At 58.2% G+C, this 17,242-nt stretch overlaps 1 protein-coding gene across 2 annotated transcripts in view; it reads right to left on the reverse strand.

The window, feature by feature from the left end:
• Positions 1-17,242, reverse strand: part of CPAMD8 (C3 and PZP like alpha-2-macroglobulin domain containing 8) — a 64,592-nt gene that overhangs the window by 14,361 nt on the left and 32,989 nt on the right. For both annotated transcript variants that reach the window (XR_006740140.1, XM_036415886.2), the window contains exons 19-27: positions 16,773-16,835; positions 13,025-13,256; positions 10,444-10,597; positions 9,918-10,048; positions 9,075-9,126; positions 6,471-6,769; positions 5,601-5,826; positions 3,261-3,437; positions 1,583-1,664 (exon numbers count right to left, since the gene is read on the reverse strand). Coding sequence is in view for 1 of the 2 variants with exons in the window: in XM_036415886.2 (XP_036271779.1) it covers positions 1,583-1,664; positions 3,261-3,437; positions 5,601-5,826; positions 6,471-6,769; positions 9,075-9,126; positions 9,918-10,048; positions 10,444-10,597; positions 13,025-13,256; positions 16,773-16,835 (1,416 nt within the window). In the remaining variant the exon portion in view is untranslated. The remainder of the gene's footprint in view (positions 1-1,582; positions 1,665-3,260; positions 3,438-5,600; positions 5,827-6,470; positions 6,770-9,074; positions 9,127-9,917; positions 10,049-10,443; positions 10,598-13,024; positions 13,257-16,772; positions 16,836-17,242) is intronic.

Here is a 17,242-nt window from a genome sequence, read left to right on the forward strand (position 1 = left end):
AACGAATGAATGAACATGCAACGAATGCGTGGATGCACAGGAAACCTTCTGTAACTGATCCTGAGTCTTAAGGCTTCAAGGCTGGATCCTGCTAGTCAAGTATTTAGGGAGAAGCACTAAGAGATTGTCCGTCCCGATGGACACCCAGCTCTGTGCTGAGCACGCCCACCCACATCCTTGGTCGGCAAACTCATCAGTCCACAGAGCCAAATATCAACAGGACAACGAATGAAATTTCTTTGGAGAGCCCCGTTTTTTAAACTTAAACTTCTTCTAAACAGACTCGCCCAGGCCGTGGTATTTAGTGGAAGAGCCACGCTCAAGGGGCCAAAGAGCCGCATGTGGCTCGTGAGCCGCAGTTCGACGACCAGGGGTCGAACTATCCCATGGCTTCTCGGGTCCCGGTCCTGGGCGTATCGTGAGGAAACAGGCTCAGAGAGGCTGGGCATCCTGCCTAAGGCCACACAGCTCACAAGAGACACAGCCGGTTTTCCCAGCTCCAGGGGGAGGCTGCTGCCGCCGCCTGTGCTCCCTGGAGCCTCGTCAGAGAGAGCTCTTCCCAGGGGGGGAGGAGGGAGAAGCCTCGGAGCGTCACGCCACCACCTCAGGGCACCTGTGTGCTCGCTCTGTGTGCGTGTCCACGGTGGGAGGGTGCGTAAACGGTCACGGCTCTCCGTTTCTCACCGGCAGAGGCTCTGGGGGCCGCTGGGGCTTGGCCAGCTTTTGAAGAACGAGTCGATGGCTTTGGCCATCCGGGGGCGGAGTTGCCGTGGCCTTGCACCAAGGGCCACAAAAGTGGGGCAGCAGACAGACGGCTGGGGGCTGGGAGGGTGGGCAGGCCACCAGGCGCGGGCCCTCCGGAGCCACGGGAGCGGCACTGTCACCAGGGCTCAGCCGGGCGTGCCCCACTCCCTCAGTCCAGGCACTGCGGCTGTGCCGTGGCTGAGGCTGTGCCGTGGCTGCGGTCGGCTGAAGGACAGGGCGGTCTCCACACCCACAGCTGCTGCCGGTGCCGCCGGGCTGTGCCGTGGGGGGAGGGCCCCTGGGGACCGTAGGGGGTGCCCTACAGTGTCTGTGAGCCCCAAAGTGGCCGAGGCAAACTCACAAACTGTCGTGGCCTGAGGGTCCCAGGGAACGAGACCCAGGTGTGCTCAGCCCCGCACCAGGCCTGCCCTGGCCACCCCAAAACTCAGAGGGGGCCCCTTGCCAGGGAAACCGGATGCCAGGCCACGCCTCCCGAGCACTCCGACCCAGACCTCTCCAGCCACCCCTTCCTGCTCGGGGTCCCCATCCTCAGGACCACTGGGCCCGAAGGAGGCCCAGAGCGCCCGGGCCTGTTCCCAAAAGGCTGGAGAATGGGGCTCCGGGTCCCAGGGGCTGAGGCCACAGCAGCAGATACTGCCACCACCCTCCTACCCTCCCTCCCCCCCACCCCCCGCACCCGCACCCGCACCCGCACCCAGGGCCAGGCAGAGTCTCCACCTCCCAGGCAGGCTCCTTGTCACCCTGGGGTCAGGCCCCAGGTCCTGGCCTCGCGGTGCTGGGCGAGGCCTCTGTGACAGCGCTGGGCGTGGGGACTTACCACATGCTCCCCGAGGCGTCCCGCTCCCCGAAAGCACTGTAGGAGCCATCCCGGCGTCTGTAGGTCAGCTGCCGCTGGTAGCCTGCGGGGTGGGGTGAGCAGAGGTGCTGGCATCCGTGCTGAACGGCCTGGCCCCAGCCGGCCGGCCCACGTCCCAGCCTGGGAGCCACAACCCATGCCACAGCCACACCTGGGGTCCGTGAAACTGCCCCTGGCACAGCAGGGCTGGCTAATGTGCACCATCTCGAGGCGACGCCCTCTGTCCCCAGGGTGGGGACTGCTCCGCCCGATGGAGGCGCCACAGGGACCAGAGCAGGAGAGTAATGGGGGGCAGGAGGGAGGAAGGGGGCGGAGGTCAGGCAACTACGGGGGCCTCTGAGCTGGGTAGTTGGTCTTTTTTTTTTTTTTTTTTTTTTTTTTTTTACAGACAGGAAAAGAGAGGGATAGAGAGTTAGAAACATCGATGAGAGAGAAGAGAGAATCATCGATCAGCTGCCTCCTGCACACCCCTTACTGGGGATGTGCTCTCAACCAAGGTACATGCCCTTGACCAGAATCGAACCTGGGACCTTTCAGTCCGCAGGCCAATGCTCTATCCACTGAGCCAAACCAGTCTCGGCTGGGCATTTGGTCTTGTTGTGAGGCCAGCAGGGGGCATGGGTGGGCAGTGCAAGCCTTGAACGCGATTACAAGCTGAACAGATCATGAGACGCAGAAAGTCCACTCCAGCGATTTTCAGACGTGTCTTTACCTAGCCCAGGACCGGGGCAGTGCGTGGCAGCACCATCCTAAAGTCCCGAGCAGGGACTGCCCCAGTGCCCATCAACACACACATCGGGTCCCTCTACACAGCGATGGGAGGCGAAAGGACCCAGCGTCCCCAGCTCAGGGGCCACTCTAACACACACAGCGCAGGGTGGGCACACGCTGTGAATGCCGTAGGCAGAGCGCCAAGAGCAGAAGCTTGTCTGTGCTACTGAGGCAGGAAAGTAAACCAGATCCAACTAGGACGTTTTGTAGCCTTTCCTTTTTCTATTCTAAATGTGTTTTATAGTATTTCTAGAGGCCCGGTGCACGAAATTTGTGCATTGGGGGTTGGAGGGCCCAGCAGGAAGAATGTATCCCTCAGCCCAGCCTGCACCCTCTCCAATCTGGGACCCCTCAAGGGATGTCCGACTGCCCGTTTAGGCCTGATCCCAGTAGATCCAACTGCCCTCCCCCGCAGATCCGATTGCCCCCAACTGCCCTCCCTTGCAGGCCTGGTCCCTCCGAACTGCCCTCCCCTGCAGGCCATCTTGTGGCGGCCATCTTGTATCCACAGGGGGGTGGCCACCTTTGACCTCATGGGGGCGGCCATCTTTGTGTGTTGGAGTGATGGTCAATTTGCATATTACCTCTTTATTAGGTAGGATTATATTGCTCTTGTTGGTTTAAAAAAAAATCTACATTTTTAAAAGATGCCGCTCCTTCCCCCACAGCTGACTACCAGCATTCAGAGCCTTGTCCTCACAGGTGTGGCCCCAGCTCCTGCTGACAATGGCCCATCAGGCCACCCGGAGTGGCCTCATTCACCCACTTCCTTCCCTCCCCCCATCTACTGTGCCTGGCCTATGGGCCACCCCAGCAGTCATGGCTGCCTTCCTCCCCGTCCCCTCCACCTCGGCAGATCCCCCAGTACCTTGGACCAGGTAATCAGTAGTCTCCCTCTCCACTTCAGGGCTGAGCTGCCGGGTTTTCTGAAGATACTTCAGGACAAAGACGTTGGGCGCAAAGTGGATCATGTTTTGCTCTCCGCAGCCAAAGGGCAGCCGCAGGAGGCTGCTGAGGTGGTTCAGGGTGGGCCCCATGACGTCTCCTGGGGAGAAGGGAAAGAGGGCGGGGCTGGAGGCCGGCCTTGCCCGGGATCCTCGCTGTCTTTGGGAAGCTTTGCAGAGGTGGGAGCCCACCTGTGGCCTCACAGCGGCCACCCCCATCTCTGAATGCAGGCACTGCCATTTGAAACTGGACTGCACCCTGTCCAGGCAGCCCACCTGGTCTACCAGCTCTGGTGGCCACCTTACACACACCTCCCTTAGCTTGAACTCAAGTGTTCTTTCTCTGCCTTTTCATTGTGCTAAATGTTTTTGCTTTCTGGCTTTTTAAACAGGTACATTCAAGGCTATGAATTTCCCTCAAAGTATGATTTTGCTGCACCTCACAAATGATAATGCATCAATACAGCCATTTAGAATTTAGAATTCTAAGTCATTCTAAATATTTTTTCCAAACTTTTAATAAAAAATCTGATTTAGCCGGGACTGGTTTGGCTCAGTGGATAGAGCGTCGGTCTGCGGACTGAAAGGTCCCAGGTTCGATTCCGGTCAAGGGCATGTACCTTGGTTGCAGGCACATCCCCAGTGGGTGGTGTGCAAGAGGCAGCTGGTCGATGTTTCTCTCTCATCAATGTTTCTAACTCTCTGTCCCTCTCAATTCCTCTCTGTGTAAAATCAATAAAATATATATTTAAAAAAAAAATCTGATTTGTTTTCTCCCTAATCATGAGTATTTGGATTTTTAAAAAATTTATTTTATAGAGAGAGAGGAAAGGAGAGAGCTAGAGAAACATCAACTTATTGTTCCACTGATTTATGCATTCATTGGTTGATTCTTTTTTTAAAATATGCTTTTATTGATTTCAGAGAGAGGAAGAGAGATAGAAACATCAATGATGAGAAAGAATCATTGATCAGCTCCCTGATGCACGTCCCCTATTGGGGATCGAGCCTGAAGCCCAGGTATGTGCCCTGACCAGGATTGAATCATGACCTCCTGGTTCATAGTTCAACGTTCAGCCACTGAGCCACACCAGCCAGTATGTGCCCTGGGTGACGGAACCCACAACTTTGGCTTATGGGGATGCTGCTCTAACCAGCTGTGCCACACGGCCAGGGCAGTATTAGATTTTTAATAAAAGTTTCCATACGTGGGTGGCTTTATTGGTGCATTTTTTATATATTTTTCCTTTTATGTCTGGTCCTTATTCTCATCCCTTCAGCACTGTGTCTTCCTCTTCTTGGCCTCTCTGTCCCCCAAATTGCTGATGGGCCCTCCAGAATCCCCACTGTACCCTGACCTCACCTCCTCTCTCTCCTTCCTTGGCCTTTCCTCCTCCCGTTGGCGGGGCGTGGGGGGGGCTGCCTGGCTACTCTCTCGTCGACCGCCACTGAGTTCCCCACTTCTCTGCCCTCTGCCCTATTGTGCTGACAGCACTGGCACATGGGGCCAGCCTTCTCCTCCTCTCCACCTCAGCCCACGTGCCTCCTCCCCAGTGCCCTTCACCTCCATTCGAGCCACTAACCCCGCCCCCCACCCCCCCAGCCACCTTTAACTTAACCTTGTACTTCAGAAACCATCAACTCCAATATCTTCTGACCCAGCCACAACCACCAACCTCCCTGAGCCCCAGGGCTTCCACTCTCTGATGTCAGAGACCTGAGACCCTTCCGTCAGGTCTGTCTGCCCCTCCTGGCCTCTCCCTCTCCCCACCCTTCCAGCTCCCAACATGTGCTGCTCCTCACTTCCCTGCCTGAGCTACAAATGACACTCCACAGCCCCAGAGACCCCTGGTCCCAGCCTCTCGCCCCTGTCCAGCCAACGTCCTCGGTGCCTGCCCTCCCCCAGGACCCCTCTCCCCACCCTGCACCTGGCTGGTTTCAGCCGGCCGTCTGGCCTTCTTTGCACATCACCCAGCTCCATTGCCCACTGGAGTCTGTCACCTGCCCCTTGGGCCCGCCCGGCACGGGGTTCGAACCGGGAAGGTTGGACCTGCCTTCTCGGCCAGACAAGGAGCGCCTCACGGGTAGGGGTGGGGTCATCTCTGGGGCTGTCCCCAGAGCCCCGCACGGAAAAGACGCTGGAAACTACTTGTCAGGAGAGAGGGGGGGTGTGGCCACAGGTTCCCAGCAAAGCCCAGTGGGACCTGCGCCTGAGGAAGGAGCACAGCCCCGCCCGCCCGGGCCAGGCTGCGGAGCAGACACACCGATGAGCGAGGCGGCCGCCCGCTCGGAGCCGGGGATGGCGCCATGCGGGACGCCCAGGGTGAAGGCCTCGCTGTAGCTCTCGTCTGCCTCCATCTTCCTCCAGATGCGGAACTCGCCCGCGGAGCCCCAGCCGGTGGAGAAGCCGATGAACTGGATGTCGGGGGCCTTGGGGAGGGTCCAGGCCACGATGACAGACCCGTTGGAGGGCTCTGGACCATAGCCGACCTGGAAAAGAGAGGCCGAGGCCGCTGGACGGAAGCTCAGGCAGCAGAGACACTGGCTACAGGGCCAAGGTCAGGGGCACCAGAGGGTCTCCCATCCACTGAATGGCCAACAGAGACGCAGCATGGCATCCACAGGCACCCTGGAACCTCTGGGCCTTTGCACATGCTGTCCCTCTGCCAGGAACATCCTTCATTCTGGTTTGCCCAGGTGGCTATGTCCCTCCTCCAGGAAGCTGTGCCAGCTGTTCCTTTCCTACGGCCCCTCTCCTTGGGCCAGAAAGTACTCTGAGCCCCCTTTTCACACCCACTTTCCTTCTCCCTAACCCCCCACCCCACCACCACCACCACCACCACTCAGCTCCCAGGTCCCCAGGCACTCCCTCTGCCATAGCTCTCACAACGCCAGGAAGACTGTGAGCAACGTGAGGTGCCGCCCTGTGTCTATCCTCCCTCCTCCCCGGCCCTCCTCAGAGCCAGACACAGAGCAGGAAGCCGTCCAGGTCAGAGAGCCACGCGGGTCCTGCGCCCGGCCAGGCCAGCCCAGGCCAGCCCAGCCCGGCCCTGCCCGGCCCGGCCCAGCCTGGCCCAGCCCAGCCCAGCCCAGCCCAGCCCAGCCCAGCCCGGCCCGGCCCAGCCCAGCCGTGCCTGGATGAGCCCGCCGCGCCAGCTGATCCAGAACGCCCGGAACTCATCCCAGGAGAGGATCCTGGCAGTGGGGGCGCTGGCCACGGGCTCGCCCATCTTGCCGGTGGAGATCCAGGACCTGGTGTTCTGGTGTCCCCCCAGGACGACCTCGATCATGCCCGCCGAGTCCCGGGGCCCGGGCGCCAGGGCCAGGCGGGCGTCGTTGTGGGCCCGCACGGCCAGGTCCAGGCGAGCGAGGCGCGGCGGCCGCCGCACGTACTGGAACTCGTACTTGTTGGGCGTGGAGATGTGGACCCTCTCTGGAGGGAGGAGAGGAAGAGGGGCCTTGTGGGTGGCCCGAAGGCCCCGCCTCCCCGTGCCTGCTCCTGGCGCTGGGCACGGGGACCAGGGGGAGTGGGTCTCCCTGCGGCTCAGCCAGCAGCTGCAGAGGCGTGGCTGCTGCTGGCTGACGGCGGCGGCCTGACCAGGAGCACAGGCAGGAAGTGCTCCCGGGGGCGCTTCCTACAGAGATGCCCAAGACCTGTGCGCTGGGGACTGAAAATGCTGCTGACACTAACGAGGACCCAAGTCAGTGGGGGGCCAGATACGTTGGTGGGTCTGAAGACAGTATTTTGAGATATTAACCTACGGATGTGATATCCATCCCAACAAAATCCCAGCAGGGTTGCAAAGCTGATTCTACATGGAAATGCAAGACCTAGAAGAAGCAAAACAACTTTGATAAGAAAGAATCGAGGTGGAGGACTCGGCCCATATGACACTGAGACTCTAAAGCTGCAGGAAGAGCCCGGCTGGTGTGGCTCAGTGGTTGACCATTGTCCTATGAACCAGGAAGCCATGGTTTGATTCTCGGTCAGGGTACATGCTTGGGTTGCAATCCCCTCCCCCAGTAAGGGGCAGGCAGGAGGCAGCGGATCAATGATTCTTTCATCATTGTCAATAAAATAAAATAAAAATCAACATTTTTATTGATTTCAGAGAGGAAGGGAGAGAGAGAAAGTCAATTATGAGAGAAAATCATTGATCAGCTGCCTTCTGCACGCCCCCCACGGGGGATTAAACCTGCAACCCGGACATGTGCCCTTGACCAGAATCGAGCCTGGGACACTTCAGTCCACAGGCTGACGGCTCTTATCCACTGAGCCAAACCAGCCAGGGGAAAAATAAACAAACAAACAAACAAACAAACAAATAAATAAAAACATATTTTAATTCTCAAGAAATAAACAAAATAAAGCTACAGGAATCACAACAGTGTAGCTTTGCTGACAACATAGACAAATCCCCAATGGAACAGAACAGGGAGTCCAGAAATGGACACACACAGGTATAAACTGACTCAACAAAGCTGTGAAGGCAATCGCACAGAGAAAGAAAAGTCTTTTCAAGAAATGGTGCTAGAGTCCCCGCCGGTAGCTCAGTGGGTTAGAGCATCATCCAGATATGCCAACGTTGTGGGTTCAATCCCTGGTCAGAGCATATGCAAAAATCAACCAATGAATGCATAAATAAATAGAACAACAAATAGGTTTCTCTCTCTCTCTCTTTCTCCCCCTTTCCGCCTCTCTCTCCTTCTCCCTAAGAAAGAAAGGAGAAAAGAAAGGGTGCTGGCTATCCAGATGCAGAAAAATTAACTTTGATCCATATCTTGATGGTCTCCAAAAACTAACCAAAATGGGTCATAGCCATTTTATAAATGTCAAACCTAAAACTGTAAAGCTTTGAAAAGAAAATGTAGGATTTGGCAAAGATTTCCTAGATGCAACAACAACAAAAAAATCCCCAAAAAGAAAAACTGATAAATTGGATCTCATCAAAATAAAAACAAAAACAAAAACGCCTGCTCTCCGAAAGACACTAATAAGAGAATGGAAAGACAAGCCACGAAGTGGGAGGCACAGCTCTGGCGAGCATAGGACCGTTAGGGACTGGTACTCAGAATACATCTTCTCGCCAAACGCCTGGGCAACCGGAAGGCCGTTCACTGAGGGCTGGAATCACCCAAGGACTCCAGACCCTCAGCTCCGTCTCCTGCAAAGCCCCCCGGTGACTGCCCGGAGCCCAGCCTGGCCCGAGCTCCAGGCTGGACGGCTTCTCAGGCAGGGTCTCGATGGACAGGACAGACTGCCCCCGGGCAGCCCAGGCTCACCAGCATCTCCCTCACTCCACCACGACGGGGGAGTGGCCCTTCTCCGGCCGCTCCACCCACGGGGCACCCTCTGCTCCATTTCCTGTTCACGGGCAGGCATAACGCTAATTTAAGGGGCGTCACAGTCAACCCCAGACCCCCACCTTCTGGGACTCACTTTCATTTCCCATGTCCTCCTCTGCTGCGCCAAGGTCTGGTCTCCCCAATTCCTCAATGTCACTCAGTACCCCTTCCCCGGACCCTGGCCTCTGCTCCTGCCCACCGTCACGCCTCTCGTTGGCATCTACAGTCCGCAATTGTGGACACTCACTTCCTGTGCCCCGGTGCCCAGCCCTCACCCCCGTCTATGGTTGTCCCAGACAGAACATCTCTGTTCTCTGCTGCTGGGTCCTCAGCCCCAGGCTGGAGAGCTGCAGGGGTAAGAGCCAGAGCCTCAGGGGGGGTCTGGGACTCACCGTTGGGACAGAAGAAAGCGCTGTAGGTGTATGTGCGGGGAGCTCCTTCGGGCTGAAACGGAGAAACGGGGAAAACCGTGTCGGGTGGCAGTCAGGGTGCAACTGCCCTCCCAGGGCAGCGGCTCCAGCTCTGGACACTGCAGGGTGATGCCAACTTCACAGCGACACTGCGCTGCCCACCTCCCGGGCGCAGGTAGGGAAACTGAGGCTCCACTCCCTTCCCTGGGCTCTCGTCAAACTCACCAACCAAAGCTGGACTTGTCATGCTCCCCACACCCCCACTCGCCCTCCTGGCCACCTTCTTCCACCGGCTCCCAGCCAGCGGCCCTCTCGGGGTGGGGACTGCTATGACTTAAAGGCCGCCATGCCCTAAGGCCCCACCGATGTCCTTCAGCACCCGAAGGGGGTGCCTGCGTCTGCCAGGGACAGGGTCTCCACCCCACCGTCTGTCCCAAGCATCCCCCGTCTCCTGTCTCTTCCACCTGTGCTCCTGCTTTGCGCGCCCTCCCTCCACCCCCCCAGACAGCTCCCAAGAGGCAGAAGACAGCTTGTCAGGAGGCACCAGAACTGAACCCAACAGCATGCCCCTCAGGGTTTGGTGCGACTCTCAACACCTTTATTCCACAAAACTAGTAAGTGGGGCCACTTTCATAGAGAATCCCAGGCCGATGGGCCACGGCCTGCTCTGTGCCAGGGAGAGGGGCAGATGCTGAAGTCTCCTGGCGAGGAAGCCCCTCGCCTGCCCCAAGGCCCCAAGGGCCCCAGGCCCCGGCGGGAAGAAGCCAGGGGATTCCTAGGGATCGGCGCCCCGGCCACGTGCCCTGGGCGAGGGCGTGGGCTCACCTCCACCACCACGCTGCGTGTGAGGTGGTCCCGCCCGGCCGGGACCCTCCTGTCGGCGTGGCTCTCCTCCGAGTGTCTGCTGGGCTTCCCGTCCCGGCAGCAGCTGGTCTCTCCGTAAGCCAGGACTTTGGCTGCAGAGAGTGAGTGCTCAGAGCTGCTCTCGGACAGGGAGCTGTCCTGTCCCCCTTGGGGGCATATATGCACATGTATGTGTGTGTGTGTGCACGCACACGTGAAAGCTGCATGGTGTGTGTGCACATGTGCCCTTGTGTGTCTCTGCATGCGTGCATGTGCATGCATGTATGTGCATGTGTACATGCATGCCAGCACACGTGTGCGCTACAGTGGTCTGGCACCTTAAGAACCGGCTCTAGCAGGTAAGGCCTCAAGCCCCACCCTCGGGGACCGCCTCCCCCATGTGCAGACTATTGCCTCTGGCCTGCCTCCCAGCTGCTGTCCTGCCCTGCTAGGCGGGCCCTCCCCCGGGGCGGCCTGGAGGGGGTGCAGGGAGCAGGGCCTTCCTCACCGGTGATGTTGCTGAGCCCCAGGTCGCCGAAGGCCAGGACCACCCAGAGGGGCTCCGTCTCCCCGGAGGCCACGCACATCTTCCTGGTCAGGTGGCGCCTGCCGGGATGCCCCACAAACCGGGTGCCCTTGGGAACGGAGATCTTCACGTACACCTGCGGGGGGCGGGCTCATGGTGCCCGGGTGTGTGGGGCTCCCAGCACACCCCCTCCCGCCGCCGCCCTCGGCCTGCCAGCCCTCCCCGAAAGCCGTGCCCTCCGGGGAAGCCCCCTTCCAGTGCTAACCAGAACCCACACTCGCAGTGTCCTGCGGAGAGCCCCCTTCCCCCTCTGCTCCCAGCTCCACGGGTCTGGCTCCCCCTCAGACCAAGACCAGTTCAAGGGCAACCTCCCCACAGCCACCCCGGGGCGTCGAATGGCGAGCCGCTCCCCGTGCAGGCCCCGCAGAGCAGTGCTCTGAGGCTCTCTCCGACCCCCGGGGCCTAAGCATCGTAACAGCTCCGCGTGTGCACGCGTGTGCATGCGTGTGCACCACGTGTCTCTGTGGACAGGTGTCCCTATAACCCCAAGTCTAGGACGGGCTCTTGGCTCCACATCTGTCTGTCCGGCCAGCATATATGAGTGCCTCGTGGGGGCAGGAGCTAAAGAAAGAGAACTGAACCCTTGAAACGGAGAAACGGGGAAAACCGTGTCGGGTGGCAGTCAGGAGAGGGTGCAACTGCCCTCCCAGGGCAGCGGCTCCAGCTCTGGACACTGCAGGGTGATGCCAACTTCACAGCGACACTGGGCTGCCCACCTCCCAGGCGCAGGTAGGGAAACTGAGGCTCCCGCTTCCTTCCCTGGGCTCTCGTCAAACTCACCAACCAGTGCTGGACTTGTCATGCTCCCCACACCCCCCCTCCTGGCCACCCTCTTCCACCGGGCTCATGTTCCTTGAGCCTGTGGGGGTGAGAGGGACTGGGCTGAGCAGGGCCCCCCCCTCCCCCCCCCCCCGCAAACACTCCTTCCCCACTGTGCCTCTACCAGATCTTGGCCCTCAAGGGTCCCTCCACCTCACCTGCCGTCCTCCCCTGTCACCAGGTTCTGAAATCCCCCAGACTCCAAGGTCAGCCTCCTCCAGGGGAGCTGCTATCGGTTGAACTGTGTCCTCCCAAAAAAAGATACATTGAAGTCCTAACCCCCATGACCTGCAAATGTGACCTTATTGGAAATAGGGTCGTCGGTTTACAATGAGATCTTAGTGTGGACCCTAATCCAAGAAGATGGGGGTCCTTCCTTATAAAATGTGGACACAGACATTCACAGGGGGAAGGTGGCCCTGTGAAGACAGGGCAGAGATGGGAGCGATGCAGCCACAAGCCAAAGGGACACAAGGGTTGGGGCAGCCACCAGAGGCCGGGAGAGCCGTGCCAGAGGCCAATTCCCGCATGTCAGCTGGGCTGAATCATCTGGGAATGGCTAACGGCATTTCCTCAAACCTGAAAAGGACACATAAATGATTGCTTGCTGCCAGGCAGCTGAGGGCATCTTAATCTACATGTTATTGCCTCCCACTGGCCAAACACCTGAACAGCTGAAGGCAATTCTCCAGTCTGATGATGGATTCTGTACCTTGCCTTAGGACAAATTGTGCTAATAAAAAGCAAGGGGTCCTGAGGCTAGGAGAACTTAGTTTCTTTAGCTAAGTCTTCTCTGACTCCCCATAATGCCTTACAAAATGATGTTTCGTCTTTGGACTCTAATTTACGTACAGTGCCTTCTCCAGGTTCCTGAGCCCTTCTTGATGCTGGATCAAGCCCACCGGCATTAGAGCCATACAACACTCCCCCTCAGAGCCTTCAGAATGAGCCAACTCTGCCCACACCTTGACCTTGGACTCTGGCCTCCGGAACTGTGAGAGGATAAATTTCTATTGGTTTAAGTCACCCAGTTTGTGCTATTTCGTTATGGCTGCTACAAGAAACTGATACAGAAGCCTTCTCCATTTCCTCCAAGAGGGAACTGTGGCCCCCACTGCACCCCACCCCCTGCCCCAGACGGGTGTATGAATGTAAGTGTCCAGAAATAAAGATCAATGTGCAGCTGTGCCTGTTCACGTACACATCGTCTGCGATGGCTTTCCTGCTGTGACAGAGACCAATATGCATGATCAGGCCCTTTGCAGAGGAAGTGTGCTGACCCCCCTGCTCCAAGCAGGTCAGGAGTCAGGCCAGGGGTCTCCATGGCACCTGCACCCCATCGCCCCATGCCAGGCACACATCCCACCCAGCCCCGCCCTGGCTTAGGCGGCTCCCGTCTCTGCCTCCTCCACAGCACAGATGCTGTCCGCTCCGGACTCCATCCCGTTTCCCTATGTCACAGATGCCATTCCCACGGCCCCAGGATGACCCCACTTCCCCTACCTCCCCAATACCACAGATGCTCACCCCATGGCCTCCTCAGGATGGCCCCATCTCTCCCCTGCTTTCCTGATAGCAAAGATGCTATGACCCCTCCACCATCCCCCGGAGGACACCCTCCCCCCGACACGTTCTAATGTCGTGGATGCTGGCCCTGCAGCAGGGCTGTGGGCGGGCTCGGTACCTCTGTGCAGGTGCCCATGTAGTTGTAGATGCTGAGCAGGATCTTGGCCTGCTCCCCGCGGACCACCTGGGCGGGCAGCGTGAAGTCCACAAAGAAGGGCTTGAAGGTGGTCAGCGAGGAGGGCGTGGCGATGCCCAGGCCCCACGCCGAGGACAGGCCCACCGCCTCGCCCACCCAGCTGGTGATGGAGTCGGGGACCTGCACGCTGAGCGTCTCCTCGCCGGACGGGTCACTGCGGAAAGACGGACAGCCTGTGGGGCCCTCTCCGGGGCCGTGCTGCCGCAGCGAGGTGGGAGCAGAGGACCCCAGCCACACGGCCTGGGCCCGGGGAGGTACCCCCTGCAGCTGGGAAATAAGCGTCTAAGACACCATGAGCGGGTGACAGCAGAGAGCCGCCCCTCTGCCCTGGCTCGCCGTACTCGGAAACGTGAGCCGAAACCGGTTTGGCTCAGTGGATAGAGCGGACTGGGGGGTCCTGGGTTTGATTCCAATCAAGGGCATGTGCCTTGGTTTCAGGCATATCCCCAGTGGGCAGTGTGCAGGAGGCGGCTGATTGATGTTTCTCTCTCACCGATGTTTCTCTCTGTCTCTCTCCCTTCCTCTCTGTAAAAAAATAAATTACACACACACACACACACACACACACACACACATATGAAAGAAATGTGAAAGGCTCTCAGCATGAGAGCCCACAGGGACACAGAACACGGGTTCAGAGGAACAAACTTTCGTAGGGCATGCTCCACCCACTTTACGGGAGAAGATGCTGAATCGAGGGAACCACCAGGCGTCTTCAAACTACGGCCCTCGGGCCACATGCGGCCCGCAGAGGAGTCTGATCCGGCCCGCCAGGTTTTTTGGGCAGTGAGCGCAGCCGAGGTGTTACAGTAGGAATTAGTAGTTCATATAGTCCGGCCCTCCAGCTCTCTGAGGGACCGTGATCTGGCCCCCACTTTAAAAAGTTTGAGGACCCCTGCGACCTAGGGCATGCTTGTGAGTCCCAGAAAAGTGTGTCCCCATCCGGACCCCTGTACCTGTGACTGGCCTTGTTGGGGAACAGGTCTTTGCAGATTTAACATGAGTTCACGCTGGAGGAGGTGGTCCCTAACCCAATAGCAGGCGTTCTTAAAAGAAGAGGGAACTTCTGATCCAGAGGGGGAAGGCCAGGGGAAGACAAGGCAGACACAGAGGCAGGGGGCCGTGGGGAGACAGGGGCAGACATTGGGGTGATGTGGCCACAAGCCAAGGCCACCTAGAGCCCCCAGAACCTGGAAGAGACAGTGAAGGATCCTCCGCAGGGAGCTCAGCCCTGCGGACACCGTGCTCGCTGACTTCTGGCCGCCAGAACCGGGAGAGAATAACCTCCGTTGTTTCAGGTCCCCCGGCTGGTGATCACATGTTACTGCAGACCCAGGACACTGATACAGTAACCCCCCCACCCCCAAGAAGAAAGAACGTGAAGAGGCTTAGCAGTAATTTTTAAATGGATCACATGAAACAATATTTCCAGCATATGTAAAATATACACTGAATGGCCAGATTATTATGAAATCTGGATGCATAAGTACCTGGCCACTCAGTGTATATCCTATATAATAAAAGGCTAATATGCAAATTGTCCCCTCGACCAGGAGTTCGACCAGCAGGCAGGCCGGCCAACCGCCCATGTCCCTTCCCCTGGGCCAGGCTGGCCGGACCCACGCATGCACGGATTCATGCACCGGGCCTCTAATACACGCATGCACACACACACACACACACACACACACACACACACAGAGTGGCCAGCTTATTATGCGTTCAGAGATCATCATAATCTGGCCACTCCGTGTATAATTCAAATGAACTACGCCTCTGACATGGTGCCAGGAGGTTTTAAATTACAGATCTGACAGCACTGCTCGAACCCACGCCAGATCCTCCCTGCCCCCACCTGAGCTACTCTGACGGCTCTAGGATGCTCTGGGGACAAACCCTATTGTGTCCTCTGCAGTTCCAGGATGTCCTTTTGCGATTGGCCTCGGCCTTTGGTGCAACAGTGCTCGTTGGAAAATAAGACCTTTACCCCGAGGAGCCTAAGAATGGAAGCCGGAACCGCCCCTGGGCTGGCAGGGGCCATAACCCTCATCTGCCCGTCCGCCTCTGTCCACTTCCGCAGCCTGACCAGGTGGGCCTCACGGGGCAGCCAGACACCCCAGCCCACAGCGTGCAGAGACCATACTGCCCGGCAGGCCCCTCAGTGCCCACGTACCTATCGCCCCCTTCTGTGAGGGTCCCTCGCTGCCGCCCCCTCCACAGCTCGGGCCCAGCCTCTTCCCAGCTGGCAGGACTTCCATGGCATAGTACCGTCACAGCCAACAGAGCAGGAGGGGACACCTCAAATCTCACGTCTCAAACCCCTGGCTGCAACCCTAGGTGGCTCTCTGCACCCCCCACCCCAGCCCATGCTGCCATCACCCCCACACCCACCTCCGCTAGGCCCTCCCAGCTCACTCCAGCCTGCTCTAGTCCGTGCTGGTCCTGCCACCCGGACACCTTCCCTTTCTTGTTTGTCCATCTTGGGGGGCTCAGCGTAGGCTCCCCCCGCTCTGGGCGCCTCTCCAGCTTCTCCAGAAAGTCTCCTCTTCTCCTCTGGAGCCCTGTGCCCAGCCCGCCACCAGAGCATGAAGCTTCGGTGGGACTGGTGCCAGGAATGGTACCACGTCACCCCTTGTCTCAGTAGCATTCCTGGCACCAGACGCATCCCCTAGCACCCAGGAAGCAGATGCACTATTGAATGCTGATGGCCAGACAGCCCCTCTGAAGTCTGGGGTCCCAGAGCAAACTGCAATCATCTGGATCTATTCTGACCGGGAATTAAGCCTTCCCACGATGGGCACACACACATCTGTGGACGCAGCCCGAGGAACCCTGGCGGCGAGCTCGGTTCTGTGCCTCGTGGCACCTTGTGCCTAGAAGGACCTGGCTCAGGAGGCGGCCCCCCAATGGCCCGGGGTCTTCAGGCCACCACCACCTTCTACTAGCGCCATGGGCGTCTCATACGGAGCACTGCGAGAAAAAAGCCCACGGCGGGCGGCAGGAATTTGCCAGGGCCCTGCTGCTTCAAGAACTAAGAGGAGGGCCAAAACCGGTTTGGCTCAGTGGATAGAGCGTCGGCCTGTGGACTGAAGGGTCCCAGGTTCGATTCCAATCAAGGGCATGGACCTTGGTTGCGGGCACATCCCCAGTGGGGCGTGTGCAGGAGGCAGCTGATTGATGACTCTCTCATCGATGTTTCTCTCTATCCCTCTCTCTTTCTCTCTAAAAAAATCAATAAAATATATTTTAAAAAAAGAACCAAGAGGAGGAAAACGTGGGAAGGAAATGTGCTGAGAAAAGCAGCCTGCATGCTGGGCAGGAGTCCGAGTCCCCCGAGGCGAGGCGGGAGGAGGAGGTGGATGGGGTAACTGTAATCGTTTTCATGAGCTCATTATGCAAAGGGGGCGGATAGAGTTACCCCCTGAGGGCGCCATGGGAGGCACAGAGCCCTCACGTTTTAAATGTCCTGGGCAGGCGCCAGAGGCTGCAGCAGGATTCAGGGCTGGCTTCGCGGCTTTGGGTTTTGTGTGTTAGAAAAAGACGCCCCAGTTCTCCCTCCCTCAGATGTGGGTGTTGAGCGGCAGGCGAATCCCCTGGGAACCGTCTGGACTGGGCGAATGCCCCGTGCGGCCCACAGGGCGGGCGGCGAAGGCAGGGAGCCTTCCTGTACCTGATATTGAGACAGCGCCAGACCCAGGTCTCCGGGAAGAAGGTCCTTCTTCTCTTCTCTGCTCTATGGGAGGAAAAAAATTAATTAAAGTTCCATGGTCCTAACTTAATTGATCCCTGGCAGGTTAGCATTCTACTCCATCAGGACCTAACATGTTAATTTGCTTATCAGTTGGCATTCTACTCCATTAGGACGTAGCATGCTAATTCTCTGACTTGGCAGGGTTAAGGTTCTACTTGATTAGGGCCAGAGGTGAGGCATCAAAGGCTTGGCAGAGTCGCCTTCCAATGAGAGTGCTTTAGAAGGTAAGAAGGGCCGTAGGGACCACCCCAAACCCTCCCCTTGGGGTTGCCCTGTTTTTCTGCACCATCACAGCAGCTCTTCCCTGCCCCCAACCACTCCCTTCGGCCACCGTGCCTTTCCTCACGGGTCCATCCTCAGAAGCCTCACACTCTCCCTTCCCTGGGGGC

The sequence above is a fragment of the Pipistrellus kuhlii genome, unplaced genomic scaffold (genome assembly GCF_014108245.1).
Source record: "Pipistrellus kuhlii isolate mPipKuh1 unplaced genomic scaffold, mPipKuh1.p scaffold_m20_p_52, whole genome shotgun sequence".
NCBI classification, from domain to species: Eukaryota; Metazoa; Chordata; class Mammalia; order Chiroptera; family Vespertilionidae; genus Pipistrellus; species Pipistrellus kuhlii.